The 22,044-nt window shown below is 50.1% G+C and overlaps 1 protein-coding gene across 1 annotated transcript in view; it reads right to left on the bottom strand.

The window, feature by feature from the left end:
* The window catches only part of WNT5A (Wnt family member 5A), a 46,235-nt gene extending 24,476 nt beyond the window's left edge, over positions 1–21,759 (bottom strand). The window contains exons 1-2 of the mRNA XM_086939134.1: positions 19,613–21,759; positions 2,118–2,206 (exon numbers count right to left, since the gene is read on the bottom strand). Coding sequence (XP_086795260.1) covers positions 2,118–2,197 — 80 coding nt within the window. The 5' untranslated portion in view covers positions 2,198–2,206; positions 19,613–21,759. The remainder of the gene's footprint in view (positions 1–2,117; positions 2,207–19,612) is intronic.
* Positions 21,760–22,044: the final 285 nt, after the last annotated feature.

The following is a 22,044-nucleotide window of genomic DNA, read 5'->3' as shown; positions in this document are numbered from 1 at the left end:
AAACTTTGAAAAATGCACTAAAGTGCATTTTTCAAAGTTTCATGTTGCGCACACACATGCCCTAAGGGCATGTGTGTGTGCAACATATGGGCACTGATCAATTTCAGGGGGTGCAACAGGGTGTCCTTTGGACACTCCTGCACCCTTGATATCGCATTCTCAATTTGCGACTCGCTAATTGCGAATCGCAAATTGAGAATGTCTTCCTATTCATTCCTATGGGCCTATAGGCCCATAGGAATGAAAGGGGAGGTATTCCTTAATTGCAACTCACAATTTGCGAGTCCCAATTTACGGAATTTTAAGAAATCGCTATTTTTTTAGTGATTTCTTCATGCATTGCATTTTGCTATTCATTAATAGCGAATCGCTATTTTTCATATTAAGGAATAGCAAAATGGGTTCTTGATGCATCTGGGGGTTAGATCGCCAGCACGGACACATTCATACTGTGTCACATTACATGCACACTAGTAATATCCTAATACAGCTCTAGTAGTACTTTACATGCACACTCCTATTTTCCCATGTTCACTACTAAATTACAATCTCCCTAGCAATGCATTACATGCATCACTGCGATACGATTTCACTAGTATTAACTTACAATCAAACGTGTACTAAGTTATATTTTCAATAGTACTATCCTACATTCACACTACTATTGCATTACTAGCACATGGACATTAACGTGCAAATACACTAGTAGTTTAAATCTCACAAGTGCTGTCTTACAATTGCACTACTACCCCATCCCAAGTCGTATTACATTATATTCAGATCTGTAATACGTGATAATCGCACCAGTATAATATTACAAGCACACTACTATCCCATTACTTTCACATGCTGCAGTCGCAGTGATACATCGAAGATTCACTCTGCTGCAATTGCACATTTCAATAGCATTGCAATCACGCTGCCATATGTACTGGAAAGTAAACTTATTGTAAACACTACTCGAGAAAAGAAAAAGTAACATGTTTTAGTGATTTGAGAAAAAAACGGCAAAATAGGTCTACTAGAGTCTCTAAAAGTCAGAAAACGTTCCAGAAAGGTCGGTTGAATCCACAACAATCACAATGTTGACAAATATTTTTTTCTTGAAGAAATCGAAAATATTTTTCAACAAATGGTGCATCGATAAAGACACCAATGCCCCACTTGAACGGTGGAGTCTGGGGGTCAGGGTGCATGCCCTAAGGGTGTACCAATCACAAAACGTTCAAAAAAAAGGTAATGCTGGGAAAAGAGAAAGACAAGCTCATGCAATAAATAAAAGAACATTGTCGATCCCAATTCATTATCTATATTAAAATGTGAAACGAATGAGCTTGGCAAAAGTGTTAGAGTACTTTAAAATGTTAAATATTAGCGTAAATAAATGTTTGATTCTCATAACAAGGGTGGATTATTCTAAAAATTTCACAATTCAAGACTTCTTAAATTCGTATTTTTTCATATCAGCGACAGGTCGTGGCTGATATGAAAAAAATCCGAATTTAAGAATACGAGACATAATGCCCAAAAACTCGTATGTATTTAGAGAATAAATTATGGAATGTTTTGGTCAAAATATATCTGGCTAAAACCCAAACATTCAACTAGGTATTAAATGCTCAGTTGAATTTAACGTAATGTAAACCTGGCATTTTCCAGCCAGTTCACAGATAAATTAATCTTACAAAATAACGGAATAAATAAAGAATTCAGACAGGACAGAACTGGCACAGGCGTTTTGTGTCTTTGACACATCCTAGGAGATAAAATGTTGCAAATTCAAACGTCAATAATATTAAATGCAAATGTTCCTTTTAGGTAATGTGCGTGTAAATGGGCAGAAGTTCGAAAAGTCCTAAACACTTTCGTTCTAACACTTGTGAGAAAAAAAACATTTTTGTCTTCAGTTAATAAATCCCAAATACTTTATAACATGCGTTGGTTATTTATATATATACACACACACACATACATACATACACGGGGTCTGAAAAAACTGGAAGATAACACGTGGCGCTTTATAAAGTTCACAAATGACAACTTCACACACAATACATTTACACCGTGCACAGCTGCGACGGTGACAGTCTGAAGGAGAAATGAAAGTGCGTGCTTACCACCAGGAGCTGGCTTCGATGTCCACCTGCAGGAAGAAGGCGAGCAGCGCGACGGAGAGCGTCAGGTACCTGGAGGCCATCCCGGGATCCTGAAACAACACGAGGCGCTCAGTGTCTGCTGCAAGAGCCGTCTCCCTTCAAGTCTGCCCCTGCCCTCCCCCGCACAGAGCAACCACCTCTGGCCGCTCTTCCCTGCGAGAATCCGCCTCCTCCTCCTAACACGAAACACGTTTTCCAGGCAGCTGAAGGGCTATCCGCCTCGGCTGACCGTGCCCAATGCGACAGCGCTCTGGTTTATAGCGCCCTGGTTTATAGCGCCATATGCACGAGAGTGTGCGTGCGACACAACTGCACGTCAAACCAATTACCACTCATTACAACAGAAACAACGTGCTTGGTCGTTGGGCAGTGGGTTTTCGTGACCACAAACCAACAGTGTCCCAAGGAAAACTAAACAGTGCGACAAATACATACATTTTTTACGTTTACAAAGCGCTGCGTGTAACCTGCCGGCTACTTCAACCCGCTAAATGCATAATATACGCGTGCACATCTCTCGCGGCATTGACATGGCTCACAAAGAAACAGTTTATTTAGAGCGAGGAAAGGTAGGATGTTAATAGGTTTGCTTAAAAAATGCTCAAGTATTTTTGCAGGGTTTGGGGGAAGGGAGTGGGGGTTTTATAGAGGGATCGCTTTCCAGTAAAGTTTTTTTCCTTTCCAATAAAACAATAACACCGGCTGCACACATGGAGAAGGGCACAATTAATTCTTGCTGAATGGGTCTTTTAAAGCCCCCTTCATCAGTACAACGTCCCTTTCTGACACGTTCGGCCAGAGCTCCGTGTGATGTCACGCGCACAGAGGGCGCCGAACTGCTAAATAAATACTGCCTAGTGCACGCTTTCGGGACTCCCCTGTAAATGCACTCAGCTTTTTTTTTTTTTTTTATTCCACCCAAGCGCAGCAGCCGGTCACGTGCGCCACACTAATATTAAAATAATATTTGTAACCACTAGACGCCTGGAAGGATCCTCTTGGGGAAGATTTATCTGAATAATAAAAAAAATCCGGTCTTTAAGGAAACCCAAACCATTCCCGCGGTCACCTTCCCAGTAGGCAGCCGCGTTGAGAGCCCGTCCTGACCCCTCTCTACCTCGTCGTCCACGACACTTCGGGGGTCACAGGGCCGCACCCGCACGTACCCCTTTTAACGAATTCACACAAGCAAAAGAGCGCTCTTGCCCCATCCCCCTATTATGACATTTCTCCACATCACTAAAGTTTCTCTGTAGCAGGGCTGAGTGCCTAATGGACTCGGCGTATTACTTTGCATTTTGGGACTTGTAGTCCTGGGTTGGTGATGGAACAGGTGAAACTGACCCACACACCTCTGAATACAGCCCCTCCCAATGCGATAGTGACTACAACAGACATGATGTACCAAGTTAGTTTAGAGACCGTCCAGTGACGTAATGCAAATATAATGCCCCTCTCCACCCCCCCAACCCCCCTCCCCCTGCAGAATGTGGTACGGTGCCCCAAATCGCCAACATTTCGCAAATATTCATAGGCATTTGGCTGAATGGGGCTCTTAAAAGATCACTCCCACCCCCTTTAAGATTTAGAGGTAGAAAGAACACAATATCGAAAGGAGCACGGGACCCCTCCCTCGAGGGAGCCCCCTGACTCTTTTTTGGGAATTCTCGAGCCAAATGTTCACAGCAAATGTCAAGAGTGGTCGCCGCGTTTGGCAATTACGACAACTGCTAAAGTCATTAGACGGGTAAGAGTGATAGAAAGTGGGGGGCGAGGGGTCTGTTGGAGAGAGCAGGGGGGCAGTGTTGGAAGGTTGGGGAGGGGTCTCTGGTAGAAACAGGAGGACGGGGTGTCTGTGGTAGGCGAGGTGTGTGTGGTAGAAGGTGGAAGACAAGGGGCCAGTGGTGGCTGGGCCGGACTGGCCAATAGTGCTATTAGGGAGTGCCCGATGGGTTTATCTGATCGATCAGGGCGTGGGTAGTTTTTTTTTTTAGGGTTGCCGGTCTGGAAAGCCGGCTTTTACCATTGTTTTCCCTGATATTAACACAAACATTGCCTGTAGCAAGCACAAATGCATACAATTCCACCATGCCCTGCAAAACACACACACAACGCCTACAAGTTCAAAACTGACCTGTTCGTGTTAGCAAACATGAGACGAGTATGTAGCCAGGGTCGGACTGATAACGGGGGTACTCCGGAAATTGCCGAAGGGCCGATACCAGAGTTCTAGCTGTGGGCTGCTTTTTTGGGCATCCTAGGGGCGGCTGTCTGTGGTGTTAGGCACACACTAGGCCGCTGGTGACATCCCTAAGTGGCAGCTAGGTGGTGGTATGACTTCCTAAATGCTAAGCACGGAAATGTTGGCTTACGTGTTTTAAGCCAAGTCCTTAATTACATTGCCCATGGCCCTTTGAGAGACCCCCCCTCTCCCCCCCAGTTTTTTCATCCCACTTCAAGCCAAGCCCTGCTTGCATTCATGTGTGGCTCGGCAGTGTGAACTAATCTGTGAGGTTTTGTTTTTTTCTAAGTGAAGTTAATTAAACATGCCTCCCACCCGTTTTCTTTTCATACAACTTCGTTGAAGCAGTTTTTTGCGGAAATGCAATGCGCAAATGTGGGCCACTTTTTTGGGTGTGCCCTGGCGGGTTTTTGATCCCACTCCAACCCTGTATGTAGCGATCTGTTGATCTGTTTCACTAACGTGGGCCATATATTTGGGAGCGGGTGCCCGCCGCCCCGGCCTATTTCTTGTCCCAATCCGACCCCGGGTGGTAAAAAGCGGAGGACCAGGGATGGGTCTGTGGTTAAAAAGCGGAGGACGAGGGATGGGTCTGTGGTGGGAAGTAGCCGGCGATGGGCCAGCGGTCAAGAGGCGAAAGCACAGGGGCAGTGGTAGTGTCAGAAAACGGAGAGAGCAGTCGGTGGCAGAGAGCGGAAGGTATGGCAATCTCATGGTGGCGAAGCCTGCACGAAGCGAGCAATGGAGGCTGGCTTAAAACAGCCTGTCAGGGCAAGTCCCACACCCAAAACAAACTCCCCTTTCTAATGTAGACGCGCTTCTACAGGAATACACACTAGGGGGCGACAAAGCGCTTTACAAGTGGACATTTTTGCAGCGTCACAAAATGTCAGCCTTAGGCCTCGAGCTTCGAACAGCGCCACCTGCTGACGCCTCTGTTCGAACATTTCCCTAAAGACCCTCTCGGATGTCAGCTTTTCAGCCCGGTACCTCCCGCTCGGAGCCTCTGTCAGCCATCTCTCCTCAGACCCTCAATCCACTCTCCTGGAAGGAGGGGGGCGCGTCAATTATTGAGGGGGCACTTCCGATTACCAGCCCTGGCACAGTGCACCCCTGATCCTCGAGTGCACGATTACACCGTCCGTTCCCACAGAGCTCCCTCTCCAAGTGTCGTTACCCGATCCCCAGCTCCCCTGCACGGGGCCCCGGCCTACTAATCCTCGCAGGCACACTTCACACTCAACCAATCCGATCACACCGCGAGAAAAGTCCGTGGTGAGAGATGCCAAACGCATTGATGGTGGAGTCTGCCTGGCACTGTTCCACCCACCCCCCAGGCCCCCCTGAACAGAGCAGCTCAATGCCCTCACCCCACAGAGAGGACACGCGGCCCATTAGCACGTGTGACACACTGGCCCTTTCCAAATCTCCTATTGCACTGTGGGATTTGCAGTTTCATATGAGGTGCATATGGCTCTACAAATCCGAGGATTGAAAGGGCACTCCACCAAAAAGGCAAGATATCCGGAGTGCGTCAGACATGACGGGGGTATTTGCTGGGTAAAAGCCGGTGCCACACAACAAAACGTGCCAGAAAGATCGGTTAATTAAAGTACCCACAGATGGCATTAATGCATCTGGCTAAATCTGCTCAAACACTAAATCCCACTCCGGGGATGGGATGGCCTGCAAGCTAACACCGGTGACTGTACAAAAAGGAAATGTAGACCACAGGTTCTCTTAAAAGGCCGAGAACCCGGCGTGACAGACTGCCGAAGCGCTATTGGCCTCTCAGAGGCACGTGACTCGATTTCGCTCTAATCTGTACTTCCTGTACCGGACACGTGCTCCCACAGAAAGGGCCCTTCCTTGGGCAAACACGAGCTCCATGGGAGTCAGTTTCAAAGCATGCCACAAGGCGTGGCAATGCCCCTCTCTGCCCCTAGAGGGGCACCGTCGCTAATGACCTACAATACCACCTGGCTAGATATAGACACGCCAGCGGTTTCTGGCCAGGGACTTTCCCTGTGAACCCCTCCTCCCTATAACCCGGGCTGCAGAAACAAGACCACGTTCATTCTTATACAGTGTCCTTGAATAGGATATAGGGGTTAAGATGTTAGTAGGGCGTGCACCAAACCGCCCTCCGACAATCTGGTCCCTAGTGCCTATTCCTGGACTTCGGCCGCCATATTTGTGTTAGGTATAGAAAAAGCCAGAAGACTTGAGTGGCCTGATTTGCAGAAGACTTGAAGCTAATTCCTACCTACCCTGTGCATTTACTTAGTTTTAACGTTTTGGGGGAAGTACACGGGTAGGTTTGATCGAGATGTGTGGTTCTGGGGCTATAAAATACAATTTAGGTAGTTGCTGGTCACAAATCCTCAATGCCCAAGCACACAGACAGCAACCGTTGTAACCCTCGATCACACACCATTCTCGTTGGGCTACAAAGTCTTCCTCCAGTAGGAGAGACTGGGTCAAATCTAGGGTGGCCAGATGGCCGTGTCACAGAGACACTACTTTCTTTTCCTGTATTTTGCTTTTATATACTACTGTTATGATCTGGTTCAGTTTTCTCAGTTAACGAAGACTACAACTCCCAGAATTCACTGATACGTAAAAGCAAAGTCCAAGAACTGCCAACATCTCCATAGAGCTGTGTTCTGATCACCCACCGCAACCTGTTCATGTGAGAAGTTACCATCTCAAGGCTCAGAGAATGGAAACAGGAAACCCTACCCCTCAGCTACAATGCATGCTACATCCCCAGCACCATGTCAATTTGGGGGAGTTGTGGGGGGGGGGGGGGGGGGGGGACGGAATTTAGCAACTTAATCCTGCCCAGCTCCGACATTTAATCTTTCAGGGCATTGGGTTTATAAACCCAAACCAAGAAAAGAAGGGAAAAAAACTATTCCAGCCCTATCATGGCCAAACCAAAGAGCCTCCCTAAACTACAAGATGTGTCATCTCATATTCCACGGAACCTCTGGCCCACAGAAGCGCTTGTCTTCTCAGCACTTGCTTGAGACGGCAGAGACCTCGTGAACCAAGGGTAGTTATCCCTAGCAAAGCAGCTTCGCTTCAACTGCAAGAACACTTAAATCTGCCACAAAACCGCTCTGGGTATCAAGCACAGTCACGCCTGAGCTCCCAAGACATCTGCACCACAAAGACAGCCACCTGACATCTTACAACCCGAGAACCACAAGAGGTGTTGTCTCAGACCCACAGCATCGTTTACTTAAAGAACGGTCACGCATTCTCCACAATCTCAATCAAAGGCCAGAAGAAGCCACCTCACATTATCCCTGCATCAGGAGTGGTTACTTACCTGTGGCCAGCAGGCCCCCTTTCACCACAATCAATCAATCAATGCATTTATAGAGCGCACTACTCACCCATGAGGGTCTCAAGGCGCTGAAGGGAGGGGGGGGGTGCTGTTACTGCTCGAATAGCCAGGTTTGGAGGAGTTTCCTAAAGTGAGGTGGTCCTGGGTCAGACGGAGGTGGGCGGGTAGGGAGTTCCATGTCTTGGCGACTAGGTAGGGGAACGATCTTCCTCCGGTGGTGGTTCTGCGAATCCGTGGGACGGTGGCAAGGGCGAGACTGGTGGAGCGGCGCAGGCGGGTTGGAGTGTAGAAGGTGAGGCAGTTGTTGAGGTATTCGGGGCCCGTGTCGTGGAGGGCCTTGTGTGCGTGGGTGAGGAGCCTGAACGTGATCCTTTTGCTGACGGGGAGCCAGTGCAGGCTTCTTAGGTGGGCAGATATGTGGCTGTGGCGAGGGACGTCGAGGATGAGTCTTGCGGAGGCGTTCTGTATGCGCAAAAGCACTTACTGTGGTCCTGGACCACATGAAAAGCCACGTCAGACCCCACAGGCCTGCTAGGACAGAAGGACAATCTTCTCAAACCTTGCAAAGCCCGTACATCAGCATTCGCCCCAAAGCCCACAGTTTCCAGTCAGACCACAAGAGGGGTCACGTGATCTACTTCGACCACAAGAGCAGCCACAGATCTTCCTGCAGCTCTTATGCATCCTTAGCCCTCACACACCACCCTAGCCACCAATCCATCTCCTGGCACCATAATAGTGGCCACCTCGCCCCACAGACTCCCAGGCTTACCGGATAAGACACTTCTCACCCACAATCTACCAGGATTACATATCTCATAGTTATCCTGCACCCAGAGCCTACGAGGACTAGTTGCCACAAACCCTACTGCCTACCAGAACTAGTCCTCTCATACAGCACAGCATACCAGGATTAGTCATCTCACACCCACAGCCTAGCAGGAGTAGCTATCTCACACCCCACAGTGATTAGTCATCTAGCACAGCCTACCAGGGCTAGCCAACTCATATGCCACAGCTCACAAGGACTAATTATCCCAAACTCCACTGCCTACAAGGAATAGTTACCTCAAACTGTACAGCATACCAAGATTAGTCAGTTTTCACCCTCAGTCTAGCTGGAGTCGTTTTCTCACAGCCTATAAGGACTTGTCAGTTCATACTCACAGCCGCCATGGCTAGCCACCTTGTCCCCCCACAGCCAATAAGAAATAGTCATCTCAAACCCCACAGCCTACCAGGGCTAGTCATCTCAACCCCCACAGCCTACCAAGGCTATCCACCTTGTCCCCCACAGCCTACAAGGACTAGTCATCTCAAACCCCACAGCCTACCAGGGCTAGCCACCTTGTCCCATGCAGCCTACAACAACTAGCCATCTCAAACCCCACAGCCTACCAGGGCTATCCTTGTCCCCCACAGCCTACAAGGACTAGTCATCTCAAACCCCGCAGCCTACCAGGGCTATCCACCTTGTCCCCCACAGCCTACAAGGACTAGTCATCTCAAACCCCACAGCCTAGCAGGGCTAGTCACCTTGTCCCCCACAGCCTAGCAGGGCTAGTCATCTCAAACCCCACAGCCTACCACGGCTAGTCACCTTGTTTGCCACAGCCTATAAGGATTAGTCATCTCAAATTCCACAGCCTACCAGGGCTAGTCACCTTGTCCCCCACTGCCTAGCAGGGCTAGTCATCTCAAACCCCACAGCCTACCACGGCTAGTCACCTTGTTCGCCACAGCCTATAAGGATTAGTCATCTCAAATCCCACAGCCTACCAGGGCTAGTCATCTCAAACCCCGCAGCATAACAGGGCTATCTACCTTGTCCCCACAGTCTACAAGGTTTAGTCATCTCAAACCCCACAGCCTACCAGGGCTAGTCACAGTCGTCTCATCCACCACAGTCTACCAGGACGTGTCACCTGGCACCCACAGCCTACCAGCACTGGTCTCCTCAGACCCTCAACCACAGCCACCTGGATCACAAGGCTCATTGCCTGCGTAGGCCACAGCCCTCTGGACTCCTAAGTATGTCACTTCGCGCCCCCCCCCCCCCTTGCTGTTGGATCTGAACATCCCCAAATCTTGCCACACAAACAGTCCCTTCAGACCCCTCACGCACTCTGGATTACAAGGCCACTAGCCTCGGAGCTAGAACACTTACCACAACTTCCATCGGGCAAGCTCTCTTGTATATGCCTATCTCAGACTAACCATCAAGCCCCACCAGCCCCTCAAGTGACCCACTCTCCGGACCCATGGACGTTACCTAGACTACTTTTCACCCTTTATTTACAGCTCCGATGCGAGCAGACCAGCGAGCGGCTGAAAACATCTTCCATAATGTACCCCTATTGCTCCCTCCACAGTAAACGTCTCCAGTTCATTTTAGAAACGCCATTTTCTATCCAGGCTGTTGTGCTGTCAAAGACATTTCATGGCATGGGCTAAGTGGGCACTGGCCCCGGGCTCTCCTGAGCTGGGGCCCCGATAGAGCTAGCCCTGTTCTGCACAACGTCTTGCCCTAATGAACTTGAATATTTCTTAAACAGTTTGTTATAAATGATGTTTTTCTTTCATTCATTTTTAATGATGGTGTGTGAGAGGCTATTACAGACATTTTGCAGAGAAATGTGTTTATGTCTCATGAAATATACCTAAAAATAGTTTCTGTAAGATCAAAACAGGACCTCCTAACTATAAAAATATGGGAGGGGCGTCACAGATTATTTGCAATAATATTAGTGAGCTGCTGCTGTTCGGTTACAGTATTTAAAACACATATCACTATCCCTGAATATTAGATGTAAACACTTGTAGAATTTGGACCCGTGTGTCTAAGCACCGACAGTGACCAGGCCAAAGAGGGCAGGAAAGAGCTGAAATTGGATCCCAAATTCAAAGCTGTTCCGAACAGGAGCCCCCAAAATAAGTTTGGCCCAGGGCCCCCAAAATTCATAAGACTTCTTGTGTGCGCTATTGCACCGTATGTCTATCCAAGTGCTGCAGCGTGCTTCTAAGAGCTGCAAAGTTCTCTAATATCCCAGACATGTACTCCATGGAAGGGCAAAGTATTCCTTCTTGGTGCGATGAGCTATCTGCCCTTTTTACAACGCTCCTGAATGTAGAGTGGAATAAATGACAGTTTGAATGAATGAAATACAACTGTGCGGAATCCTAACTGTCTGACCGGTGACCGCCACAATTCTGAAAGGCGCATTTTGGTGCAAGTGAACAGAGCTGTCCTCGGAGGACACCCGGTGTTTGCCTTCCATCAAGGCTGAGGCTAGCCAGTATATAACACACCGAGGCCAGCTACCGAATGAGGGCAGCCTCTAAGCGCCCCACCACGGTGTCTGCAGAGTATCTGGTCAGAGGTCAGTGCAGGGGTACAGTGAGCTGGCTCCCTCGCCCCCTTCAGTTTCCAGCAAAGACCTGGGCCGAGGACCGCCTGCGTGGCATGTAAACAGCATGGCTGCCGGAGGAGGCGCTACCATCCGTAGGGTACCCCCCTCGGTGTCTGCGGAGTACCCGGACTGAGGTCAGCGTGCGTGGGATACAGTGAGCTGGCTCCGGCGTCACTTGCTCTCTTTACAGAAAAGACGTGGACCGAGGCCAGCCTGCGAATTTAGACCACATGGCTCCCTAAAGGGGGAGTGGGGGACAGCTACCATTCTTAGGGTACAGCGGCAGCCCGGTGTCGGAAGAAGAATAGAGGAAGCCAGCCTGCATGGAATAACCTGAACCAGACTCCCTCGTGATACTGCACACCCGCCATTTTGCGAAAAACTGGGTGGAGGCCGGACTTCGTGGGATAATCCGAACCCGACTCCTTAGTGAAGTATCGCCCACCGCAGGGCACACCCCAGAGACACTTTGAGCAAAGTGAGCCACTGGCCAGCCCCCCCCCTTCTCAGGAACAATACTTTTTATTTCTTCTCTCTGTCTATTGCTTAGTTTCAACCTTTCACGAATAACTCAATTGTATATGTCACCACTGGGTTTCAATGACCAGATAATGGGTAAAAGACATTTGAAATTATTCCGACTACGGGCCCCCAAAATATTTTTTGCCCGGGTACCCACAATTCTTAGAAGCTCATTGCTACACCCGGTGGATTTTACCGATAACAACTGTGTTAAAGTCGTCCTGCATGAAAAAAACTCAGAGCCTGGCTCCCTCCTGACACTTTGCCCTGCTCGGGCTAACCCCTCCATGTCGCAGAAGACCCGGGTTGGGGCAGGAATGTATCGAGCCAGGAACACATGATGGTCCCCTCAGGGTTCCTTATTCAGAAATCCAGGACTGGGTGGTCCACCTGCATGAAAACGCCGACCCTTTCTTCCGTACGTGAGTCCCCACCCCAGGGCGGCAGAAGGCCGGCCGGCCTGCATGTCAAACAGGGTGGCCACCCTGCATGAACGCCGACCCTTGCTTCGGTACGGGAGTGCCCACCTCAGGGCGGCAGAAGGCCGGCCTGCATGTCAAACTGGGTGGCCACCCTGCAGGATTACACCGAGCCTCGCTTCGGAGCGACCTGTACACTCCCCGGGGCGCATGCGCGCCGGGGCTGTGGAAGGCCTGCCTGCATAGGATACCCCGAACCTGTCTAAGGTGCTCAGGACTGGCCCCCTCAGGACTCACGCGCGGTGCCCGGGGAACACCTGGGCGGAGGCTGCCCTGCGTGACATGCCCCGACAGGGCTCCGGGGTGATGACCTGCCCCTCGGGGCACAGTCTCCATGCCAGAGGGCCGAGGATGAAGGCAGCCTGCATGGGATAGGTGCACTCAGTCTGTTTCCTGTAATATTCACACGCTGTAAATCACATTTCCCACATGAAAAGAGCCCCTTCAAAGGGCGGGAAGCCCACGTTGTCTTCGGTTTATCTAAGGGCACCGCCTCGCGGGGTTTACGGGTGCTCAAAAGTCAAAAAGTGTTGATTTTGCGGCCGCAAATGTTGAAAGCACGAACTGGCAGCTGCGCCCGTGCGGAGGGTCGGGAGTTCGAGAGCCGCGTTGGTGAAGAAGGCCACGGGGAGAGTCCATCCTATGGGCATGGGTGAGAGGGGAGCTATACCCTAGCTGAAAAAAAGAGGCTTTCGTCAGCGAGTAATCAGATGAGTGCGTGTAAGAGCATCTATGGTGGGCATTGGGAAACGTGAATAGCAAGCAAAACTCGAAAACACAGGACTAAAACAGGAAAATACATCAAATAAAATCAACACAAACTGTGAGTGCGCACAGACACACGCGTGCCTACAGAATACATACTGGCAGCGATTTGAAGATACATGAGGAGCTGCTAGACCATGGAAACATTCTTTTATTTCTTAAAACCTTATCACCTTTACTGTTAATAATAATGCATAGTGCTGGCCTCAATGAATGGACAAAGTAGCGCTTCACGTTTGACCAGATATCACAACACATTACAAAAATAAGTCTTCACACAACTTTGGTGCAGGGGTGGGATTAGAGTTATACACAATAAATAACCTCGAATAGCCTGGCCATGCTTTCTTTATTCCCACAATTCAGAGAAGATCACAATGAAAACCTTTTTTTAAAGCCCAAACACGCTTTCTTTTGAAACGTTCGTGCTTCTTCTAGACACCCTTCCTAGCGCCAAGTAACCCGAGGAGTAATATAGCGCTTTATAAAACTTACATAACATGGTCCCACACAGAATAAACATATATGTGTGCAACAAACGATACATGCCATAGCCGAAGGTCGCTACATACGATTTAGCCTGTTGGCTTCTTTGGTACCTTTTCACACCCTCTTACTCATGATTAAAACTGAAATTTCCCACAAGTTCAAAGGTCCAATTAGGACCAGATGCTACCAGTTGGTCTAAATCAACCACTTCTCAGAGACGAAATGCCTATTTTTGGGCAGGACACATGCAACTCGTGGGCTCCTCTTCGCCAAATGCCGAAGCAACGGAATTGTCTAAATTGTAAATACCAGAAAATCATTGATTTCAGGGGATACTTTTTTAAAGTTTATAAAATACAAGTTTATTTCCCTCTCCAATTAGAAGTCAGCGAATTCAATATTTTAATGCCACTGTGTTTTTTGTCGTACAGGAGATAAAAATGAGCCAATGAAACAACCGAAAGTAGACACGTAGCATGTATATAAAAAAATAAAATTAAAATAAAGTAATAAATACTGAATTCATAGTATCTGCGGCCCTAAGCACACTTCACGGAGCCTGCTCACAAGAAGCTTCACGTGGCCAATGAAAGTAGGGCTGGCATAAGACAAACCTCACAAGTGGTGCCCCTGCTCTGCCTCTTGTTTTCGCAAGTTTGCAGCGCACCTCAGTGCAGCACAAATTAGATAATCGGACATATGTGGGGCGAGGGGGGCACACAGGACCTGGACGTTCAACAGATCTCTGCATTTCTGAACTCTGGTTGTTTAATTCGATGGGAGGCTGTCTTGACATTAATATTATAATGCGTGGACGTTCTTTTTTTAATTATGTTTTTTAAATATATTTCTGTTGGTATCTACAGGTTACAAATTACATATACTGATCCTCTCAAATATTACCAGTTGAGGAAAGGGCAGAAAAATGCAAATGAGTGTATTCTGCTCTTCGGAAATGTGTACTTGTTACATGAGAGAGATATATATATATATATATATATATATATATATCTCAGCAGGTGAACAAGGCGGGTGCTTACCGCCGAAACGCGTCAAGCAGCCTAAATGAGAGAATAAACTTATTTGGAATCAACTATTTTCACGGAGTCAGTGCCTTACTTGCATGAGAAAGTTTGGAGTGTTCCAGATAGATATAGATATATATATATATATGGCGCAGTGGCCAGGGAGGCGGACTCCGGAGCTCGGGGCTCACAGATAGATCCCCAGCGCTGGTGGCAGCTTAGCTCAGCATCATGTGACTCTGGGCAATAGCTCACTCAATCTCCCCATTCGCCCCAGCGCCTTGAGACCCTTAGGGGTGATTAGTTTGCGCTTTTACATATACCAGATTGATTGATGTGTTTGCAGCAGTTCCGGAAAGGCCTGGAATGAGCAAATGTATGGTTCTGTCGGTCTAGCTTTAGTCCCACCCTAGGGACTATCCCGAGATTAAGAGTCCCCATTAAAAAAAAATATTAGCAAAGCGGCAAACCCAGGCTCTGCCTCAAGACCAGAATGAGCTGGACATTTACCACAGGAAGACGACCATCTCAGAGCACAACCTGGGGGGCTATCTCGGGGTTTGGTCCCTGGGGAACGGCGTCAAAAGGGGCGGGGGGGGGGGGGGGGGGAGGAGGGTTCTCAGATTAGAGCACTTGGAAGAACCCACCTTAAAGCTGGGTCTGGACCCCATGAAGAAACATCTTATAGCTTGGCACATGAGGGTGTGGGTGAGAGAGGGCCGAGCAGCGCTACATCCATACGGGTCCCTTAGGGTTCACCTCAGAGTAAGGTCCTTGTGGGACCAGCATCTCAGCAGGCACAGAGGGACCATCCCTCAGAGTAGAGCTCTTGGCAGCATCCATCTTAACACTGTAACCAATAGAGACCCTCATCTTAGCGTGGTGCAATGCGCTGTCGGGGAGGGGGGAAATCAGAAGAGGGAAGACCAGTAGGTCTCTGGAGACATAAATGAGGATAAAAGCATTGGGGGGCCGGCTTTGCAGTAGGAACTGATAGGGACACCTCTCAGAATAGAACATCTTTAAGCTGGACCTTAGTGAGAATAACCTCAGAGCAAGGTCCTTTCTCGTGGTAACAATTGTGGTCCATTTCAGATCAGATCCCTGGGGACATCCATCTCAGGGTAAGGTCCTGGGAACCCTTCTCAGAGCAGACGAGGGAAGATTCACCGAGCATGGTCACGGGGATCATCTTAAAGTAGGGCCTTGATGGGAGGGTGTCTCACAACTAACTGCACCATTACAGCCCCATCTAAAACCATTAAAGGCAGGATGCTTAAAGAACATATCAGTGTCAGGGCCCTTGTACTCCCACACAACAGTGCAGGGACACAGAAAACCCATTCTGTTGGGGCGTTTAGGAGGACCCATCTCAAAGCTTTGTCTGAGGAAGGGGCAGTATCTCAGAAGAGGGCTTTGGGGAGCAATCTCATAATAGGACCAGGAGGGCGTACCTCAAACCAAGAACTTAGGGCCCCATCTTAAAGTAGGGACCAGAGGAATGGGGATATCTAAGCTCTACCTTTGTGGAGCGCCCTTCAGAATTGCTTCTGGATGTCCCATCAACGGTATGGTGCTACAGATCCCACATCAGTATAAGGGCCCTTGTGGTCCCTCTACAGTCCTAAGGACCTCTTTTTGTTGGGACACTTGGATGACCCATCACATAGCATTAACCTTGGGGACTAACATGGAATAATTCCACTGAAGACCGATTGGAGAGTAAGGTGGTGTGTGTGGTGGTGGTTGGCATCTCAGAACAGAGCCTTGGAGATCCATCTGACCAGGGGCTTGGGTGGTATTTCAAAACAGAGCCTTGGAGATCTCTCTCGGAGGAGTGCCCAGACAGGTATCCATTTCAAAGTAGGCACCTATGGATGCCGATTTTATTGCAGAGCACTAAGGGATGGAGCATCTGAGGGCAAGGCCGCTAGAGCTGAACCCCAAGTGTAGGTTGCACACACTGGGTCTCTTTGATATACATGACAAGGCAGGCTCCACTTGGCAACACCTTTGGTCCTCAACAGCAGGGGTGGGGTCCCATTTGAGGCTAGGGAATTATCTCGAAGCAGAGATTATTGAGTCCAACTAAGTGAAGAACCTTTCCAGGCCCTGTCAAATGGGGCTCTATTACGGAGTTGGGCCTAGGTAGACCCACTCCAGAAAGCGGCACAAATTTTACCAGTTTTTGTGTAGGATCCCAGAAAGACCCATGCCAAAAGAAGTCCCATCCCACCAAGGAAGGCCCCATCTCAGGAGAGGGGCCAAGGAGGGCCCCACCTCAAAGCGGGACCAAGGAAGGCCCCGTCTCACAGGGAGGACAAGGAAGGCCCCGCCTCACAGGGAGGACAAGGTTAAGCATCCATATGACAGTGGAGGGAGGAGCATTCCACGGCAGTGCACCAGGTGTGAAGGAACCATTCAGTTGCAGGACCAAGGGGTTGGTTCATCTCAAGAGTGGGACTTCGGGAGGATCCAACTCACACTGGGATCTAGGGGTGACCCACCCTTTTAGCAGGGCTGTGCTTCGAATAGATAGAGGTAAGCCGAAACGCGTCTCTCTTACCTCTGGGATTGAGGGTGACCCAAGAAAATAAATAGATGCCGAATCCTGACTGCCTCGAGTCCGTGCCTTTTTCTGTGGGAGATTCTTGTGATGGTTCTGTGGAGGCTGGATGGTGTGATATATATATATATATATATATATATATATATATATTCACACACAAAAATCTGTTGTAGCTTACCTAGTGACTCTTTAGACCCCACACGAGTAGAAGAAAATGGCAGTTTAAATCTGGACCAGTTATTTGGATATGTACGAAAAACTAAAATGTTATAGTTATAATTCTTCACGAAAGATGTAAAGTGTTTGGCCTTGTTCGCTTTCATCCCTTGCCTGCAATTTCTGCCAATGATTATCTGATGTTGTCTTTCCGGAAGGTCTCCACTTCCTGTCACTGTCTAGGTGTACAGCTCAACCAGGCAGAGAAGCGAGCAGGCACAACGTTTCTGTTCTAGTGCCGCAAAGGACATCTCTTGTCCAGGGTAGAAAGTTTCCATTATCCGATTTGAAATGAAATGAAAGCAAATTTATAACGCGCAAACTCTGCCCAATGGGCATCAAGGCGCCTAACCAAAATAATTGCATGTCCAGAGAGCCAATTACTAGTAAGCTTTCTTGATTTACAGAAAATAAACCACAGCCACACAGTTTCTTGCACAACTAAAACTGTCGGTCACTAAAACCGAAGTGTGTCAATATATCTGCGGCCAGAAGGGGGCAACCTGCACTGCGAGATGTTGTCACGCCCAAGCACCACCTCTGTTGATAAAGGCAAACACCAAAGGAAGGGGCGGGGCTTACGTTGCACCTCTTCCAGACTTCTGTCGGGGCTGAGGAATTCCAACACCTTAAGAACCGGCTGACACCTATCTCGGCTCCAGGTCGTTTTTGTGTGTGGTTTTTTTTACTACGGTGTGTCCAATGATTCTGCATTGACTACCACTGATTACATTGTGTTTTTTCCAAAGTTAATACCGCACGCCTGCAGTTTGTTAGCGCTGTAAACGACAGATGGTATTTTTATCCTATTGAAAGGTGCTCAATTGTCCGACCTCATAAGGACGAAAGGCTGACCTGGCCCAGCCGTGACTTTTACAGGTGTCCGCGGAGAGCGTTAACTCGTCGAGTTGCGTTAGGCATTGCCCCAAGGGAAGCAGTTGCAGCCCATACTCTCTTTTCCCACAAACCCCGGAGTCTGGGGCACTTGAGTTTGGGTATGTAGCCCCCAGGGGGCTGCGCAGTCAAACATTAGATCCCCTCCCAGTCTGACTCGGAACAGCTGCCCCCAGTTCTGACCTCTTTATCGCAGAGGATAAGCACCTTGTCAGCAATTAGTCACCCAAGTGTTGAAAACGGATTCCCATGCGATGCGTGGGTGAAACGCGCTGCTGGCGCGAGCACTTCAAGTGCATCTAGTCACGTCCAGTCAGCCCCAATTAAACCGTGCCCGGGTGGTGGCGTCAATTCCCCGTCTGACAAATTACAAGGATTTTCGGGAATCGTTAGTTTTTGTGATGACTTGTGGTGAGTGATCGGGCGATGGATTTTATTCCTCTTTTTATTAGCTGCCCCAAGGACAGCCAGGGTGCTGTTTGAGACATAATTCGGAGATGTGCACGGGTGTGTTTTTGTCCATTAGCATTGTATACAGCGTTCATTTCCATGCACCTCTTAAACTTGTGCAACGTTCATTTCCATGCACCTCTTAAACCTGTGCAATTTTTTTTTGTTTGGGGGGGGGGGGCGCGTTTCTCAATCGGAAATTTGGCATGTGTTTCTCATTCTCTTAGGTTTGTTAGCAGGCATCTTTGACGTTAATCTGCACCTTCTCTCATTTACTGGAAACTTTAGAAGCGATGAATATAAAGACGAACCCACCGAGCGCCCTGACGCCTTTCTCCTGCACGGAAGGCGCCCTGTGAAGCATTAGTGACAGTGAGACGCCGGCTGCACGCCCCACTCGTCGCAGACAGCCACGCAGACCATGCCAGACGGAGGGGTCCAGCTTGGAAAGGTTGTAATAAGTTTCCTGCCTCAGGTTCTCGCATCACCTCACTCCTCCTCCCTTAAAGGCACAGGCCGTAACGATAAACCTTGAACATTTCAGAACTCGCTGTGTGTGACCGGCCTCGGAGGTGAAAGCACCGGCTTCCTCGCAACAGAAAAGCACCGAGTTGCGTCACGGTCATAATATCGGAGGGAATAATATTTTAAGGGAATTTAAGTGTCCCTGTTTGGCAATCTGAGAATTGCAACATGACCTGTCAAGTGGCCCTGTATATCTATCGGAAGCCCTCGAGTCCCTGGCTTTTGCCAGCCTCACTTTACCTGCTGTTTATTGGGCCTAAGCTTCAAGAGTGCAACGTTCAAGAGCCAGGGCCGGCCGATGTTGTCACGCATGGCGCGGAGGTAGGACTGGGGAGCAAAGCTGCTAGCAAAAACCTGCAAAGTTCACTGCTTTCCTGTGCAGACACCCGAGGAAGTGCACACTAGGGGCGGCAAATGCGGCTCATTTAAATACATTATACTGCAGACATCTATGACCCAGAGTAATTAACATTTGGCTAATGAATGTTGAAAAAAGGCTAGTTAAGTGAACCTACCTTTTTAGAGGTCACCCCGCGGCAGCAGCCGAGAATAATCCCAAATTGGAACTGAAATGGTAAATCCGTCCAGAGAAGGGTGCCGGTGGGCTGCTTAAAACCAGAACACTGGAGCGGCCTCTCGCTGCAGACCCCGCGTTCTCTAAATTGGTTCCTGCTGTGGTGTGAGGCAGCCTGGGCCGGGCTGTGCAGGGGGCGGGGGCCTCCCTGGCTGCTTCCCTTGGACGGGGCTCTGAGCCGCTGTGGAGGGGCGACTCTTTGCTAGTCTGTGGGCCGCTGATTCCCTTTGGTGGGGGGTGGGGGGGGGGGGGGCAGGTGCCCCTCTCTGACGGATGCCCAGATAGCAGTACAGTGCGTGGGCTCGACGGTCTTTGGTGGAGCTGAAGGCCTCAGCGGCGTGTGAAGACCAAGAGACCCCGAGAGAGCTGTGCCCTGCTGATGCGCTTCCGGCTTCCCCTAGGACCACAGCACGAGCCCCTTACTGATGCAGGACCCTAGAGGGATGCCAAGGTTCTGGCAGACGTCCTCGCGCTTCAGTAGGTGGTTTTCGCAGTAAGGCTGCCTGCTGTGCCTACAGGTTCTCTCCAGGGGTCTGTGCGAAGTTCTCCGGAGGTGGGGTTCTGTGTTGCGGTTTTCCGGGGAGTGTCTCCTCTCTGTGCTTTACGTTTCCTTGGTGTACTTGCTTTCTATACCTCCTGCTCCCTAGAAGTACCTGTTCCAGGCAGGGCAAGGTCTCTCCACATCCAGCAAGTCCTCCGGACGGATGCTTCCCACTTGCCTGCTCCTCGTGCGGCAGTGTCCTCCAGACGCGCCTGCTCGCTCTGTGCTACTCTGTGGTTGGAGTGTTTGTGCGGCTGGCTGCTTCAGTGTGCCTGCTCCCCATGCGGCAGCGCCCCACTGTGCCTGCTCCTTGTGCGGCGGCGTTTTCCAGACGTGCCTCTCCTCGTGAGGCAGTTTCCCCCAGTCGTGCCTCCTCGCCCTGTGCTACCCTCTCTGTGGAGTGATGCTTGGTGCTGCTGCCTCCTTCAGTGTGCCTGCTCCTCGTGCAGCACGGTCCCCAGACGTATCTCCTCTTCGTGCCTGCTACTCGTGCGGCAGGCTCCCCACACGTGCCTGCTCGCTCTGTGCTACCCTCTCTGTGGAGGGGCGTGTGGCGCTGCTGCCTCCTTCGGTGTGATGTGCCTGCTCCTCGTGTGGCAGTGTTCCTTCACGTTCCTCCTCCTCGTGTGGCAGAGTCCCTCGACGTGCTTGCTTCTCGTGTGGCAGGGTCCCCAGGCGTGCCTGCTTCTCGTGTGGCAGGGTCCCCAGGCGTGCCTGCTTCTCTGTGGAGAGGTGCGTTGTTCTCCTGGCTCCTTCAGCGTAGCGTGCCTGTCCCTCGTGCCAAACTATTCCGTTCGGTGCCTTCCGTCAGCGTTCCTGCTGCAGGTCCACCCGGGTGGTTTTCCCTGATGCGGGGGTCAGTAAGTGCCTTTATCCGGACTCCCTCAAGTGTTACCCCTGAGCTCCAGCTCACAGAGACGTCGACTCCTGCCGGAGATCCTGGTTTTGCACTCCTACCCGCAGGACTGCCCTCCTCTGCTAAACCACTCCTGCCCCCCCACGCAGTCCTCCTCCCCCGGGGGCGGCCGCCTGCACAGAGAAGAGTCCGCGAGGGAGTGAAACCTGTGTGTCACTCACTGCAAGGGTCGGAACAGCCAAAGATTCACCAGTGTCATAGAAAAGATATATCCAGCTCAGAGAGGGAGGCGAATGGTGCTGCTGGACTCCAGAACACCTAGCTGGGGTGGGGGAGGGGGCACAGAGCCCCGGGACGGCTAGGCGTGGTGTAACCCCTCCGTGTGCTAGAGGTGGCTGTCTGCTCCGGCTCTGGTGGGCTGCACACGGGAGTTCAGCCTCTTTCCGTCCATTCTTCGACGCACAGAGGTCCGCTTCCCCGGTGCTTGAGGTTGTCCTGCTGCCAGCAGCGCAGGTCCGAGAGAGCCGGTCTCGGATGGATGTGACAAGCGCTGTGGGGACCCTCTCTCTGAGCGAATGCTGCGCCCTGGTCCTGAGATTGCCTGGGATGCTTCTTCAGATGGGACTTGTAGGGGGCAGCCTTCCTCCTGCGCCCGCTCTGCAGGGTTCCGTTCCTCTCTCCTCCGACCCTCTCCCAGGAGTGCGCAAAGTTTAGTAAAGACGGCCGCAGACTGGGGAGCTGCGCATGCGCATCCCGCGGCCCTATAACGAGCCTGCCTGCAGAACAAGGCTGCCGCGCAGCACAAACATGCACAGCTCCATCGGCCTGCACGCATGACTCTACATGCTTAGTTAGAAGCAGTGCTTTAAATGGTCAGTTGCTGAGTGCATGCACTTCTTTAATTCGAAAGGAATAGTGCTGCACTTCCCAGCACTGCTACATTACATTTAATGGGAGTGTACCAGCCCTTCTCCGG

The sequence above is a fragment of the Lissotriton vulgaris genome, chromosome 9 (genome assembly GCF_964263255.1).
Source record: "Lissotriton vulgaris chromosome 9, aLisVul1.2, whole genome shotgun sequence".
In the NCBI taxonomy this organism is placed as follows: domain Eukaryota; kingdom Metazoa; phylum Chordata; class Amphibia; order Caudata; family Salamandridae; genus Lissotriton; species Lissotriton vulgaris.
This window is presented reverse-complemented; position numbering and strand designations above follow the sequence as displayed.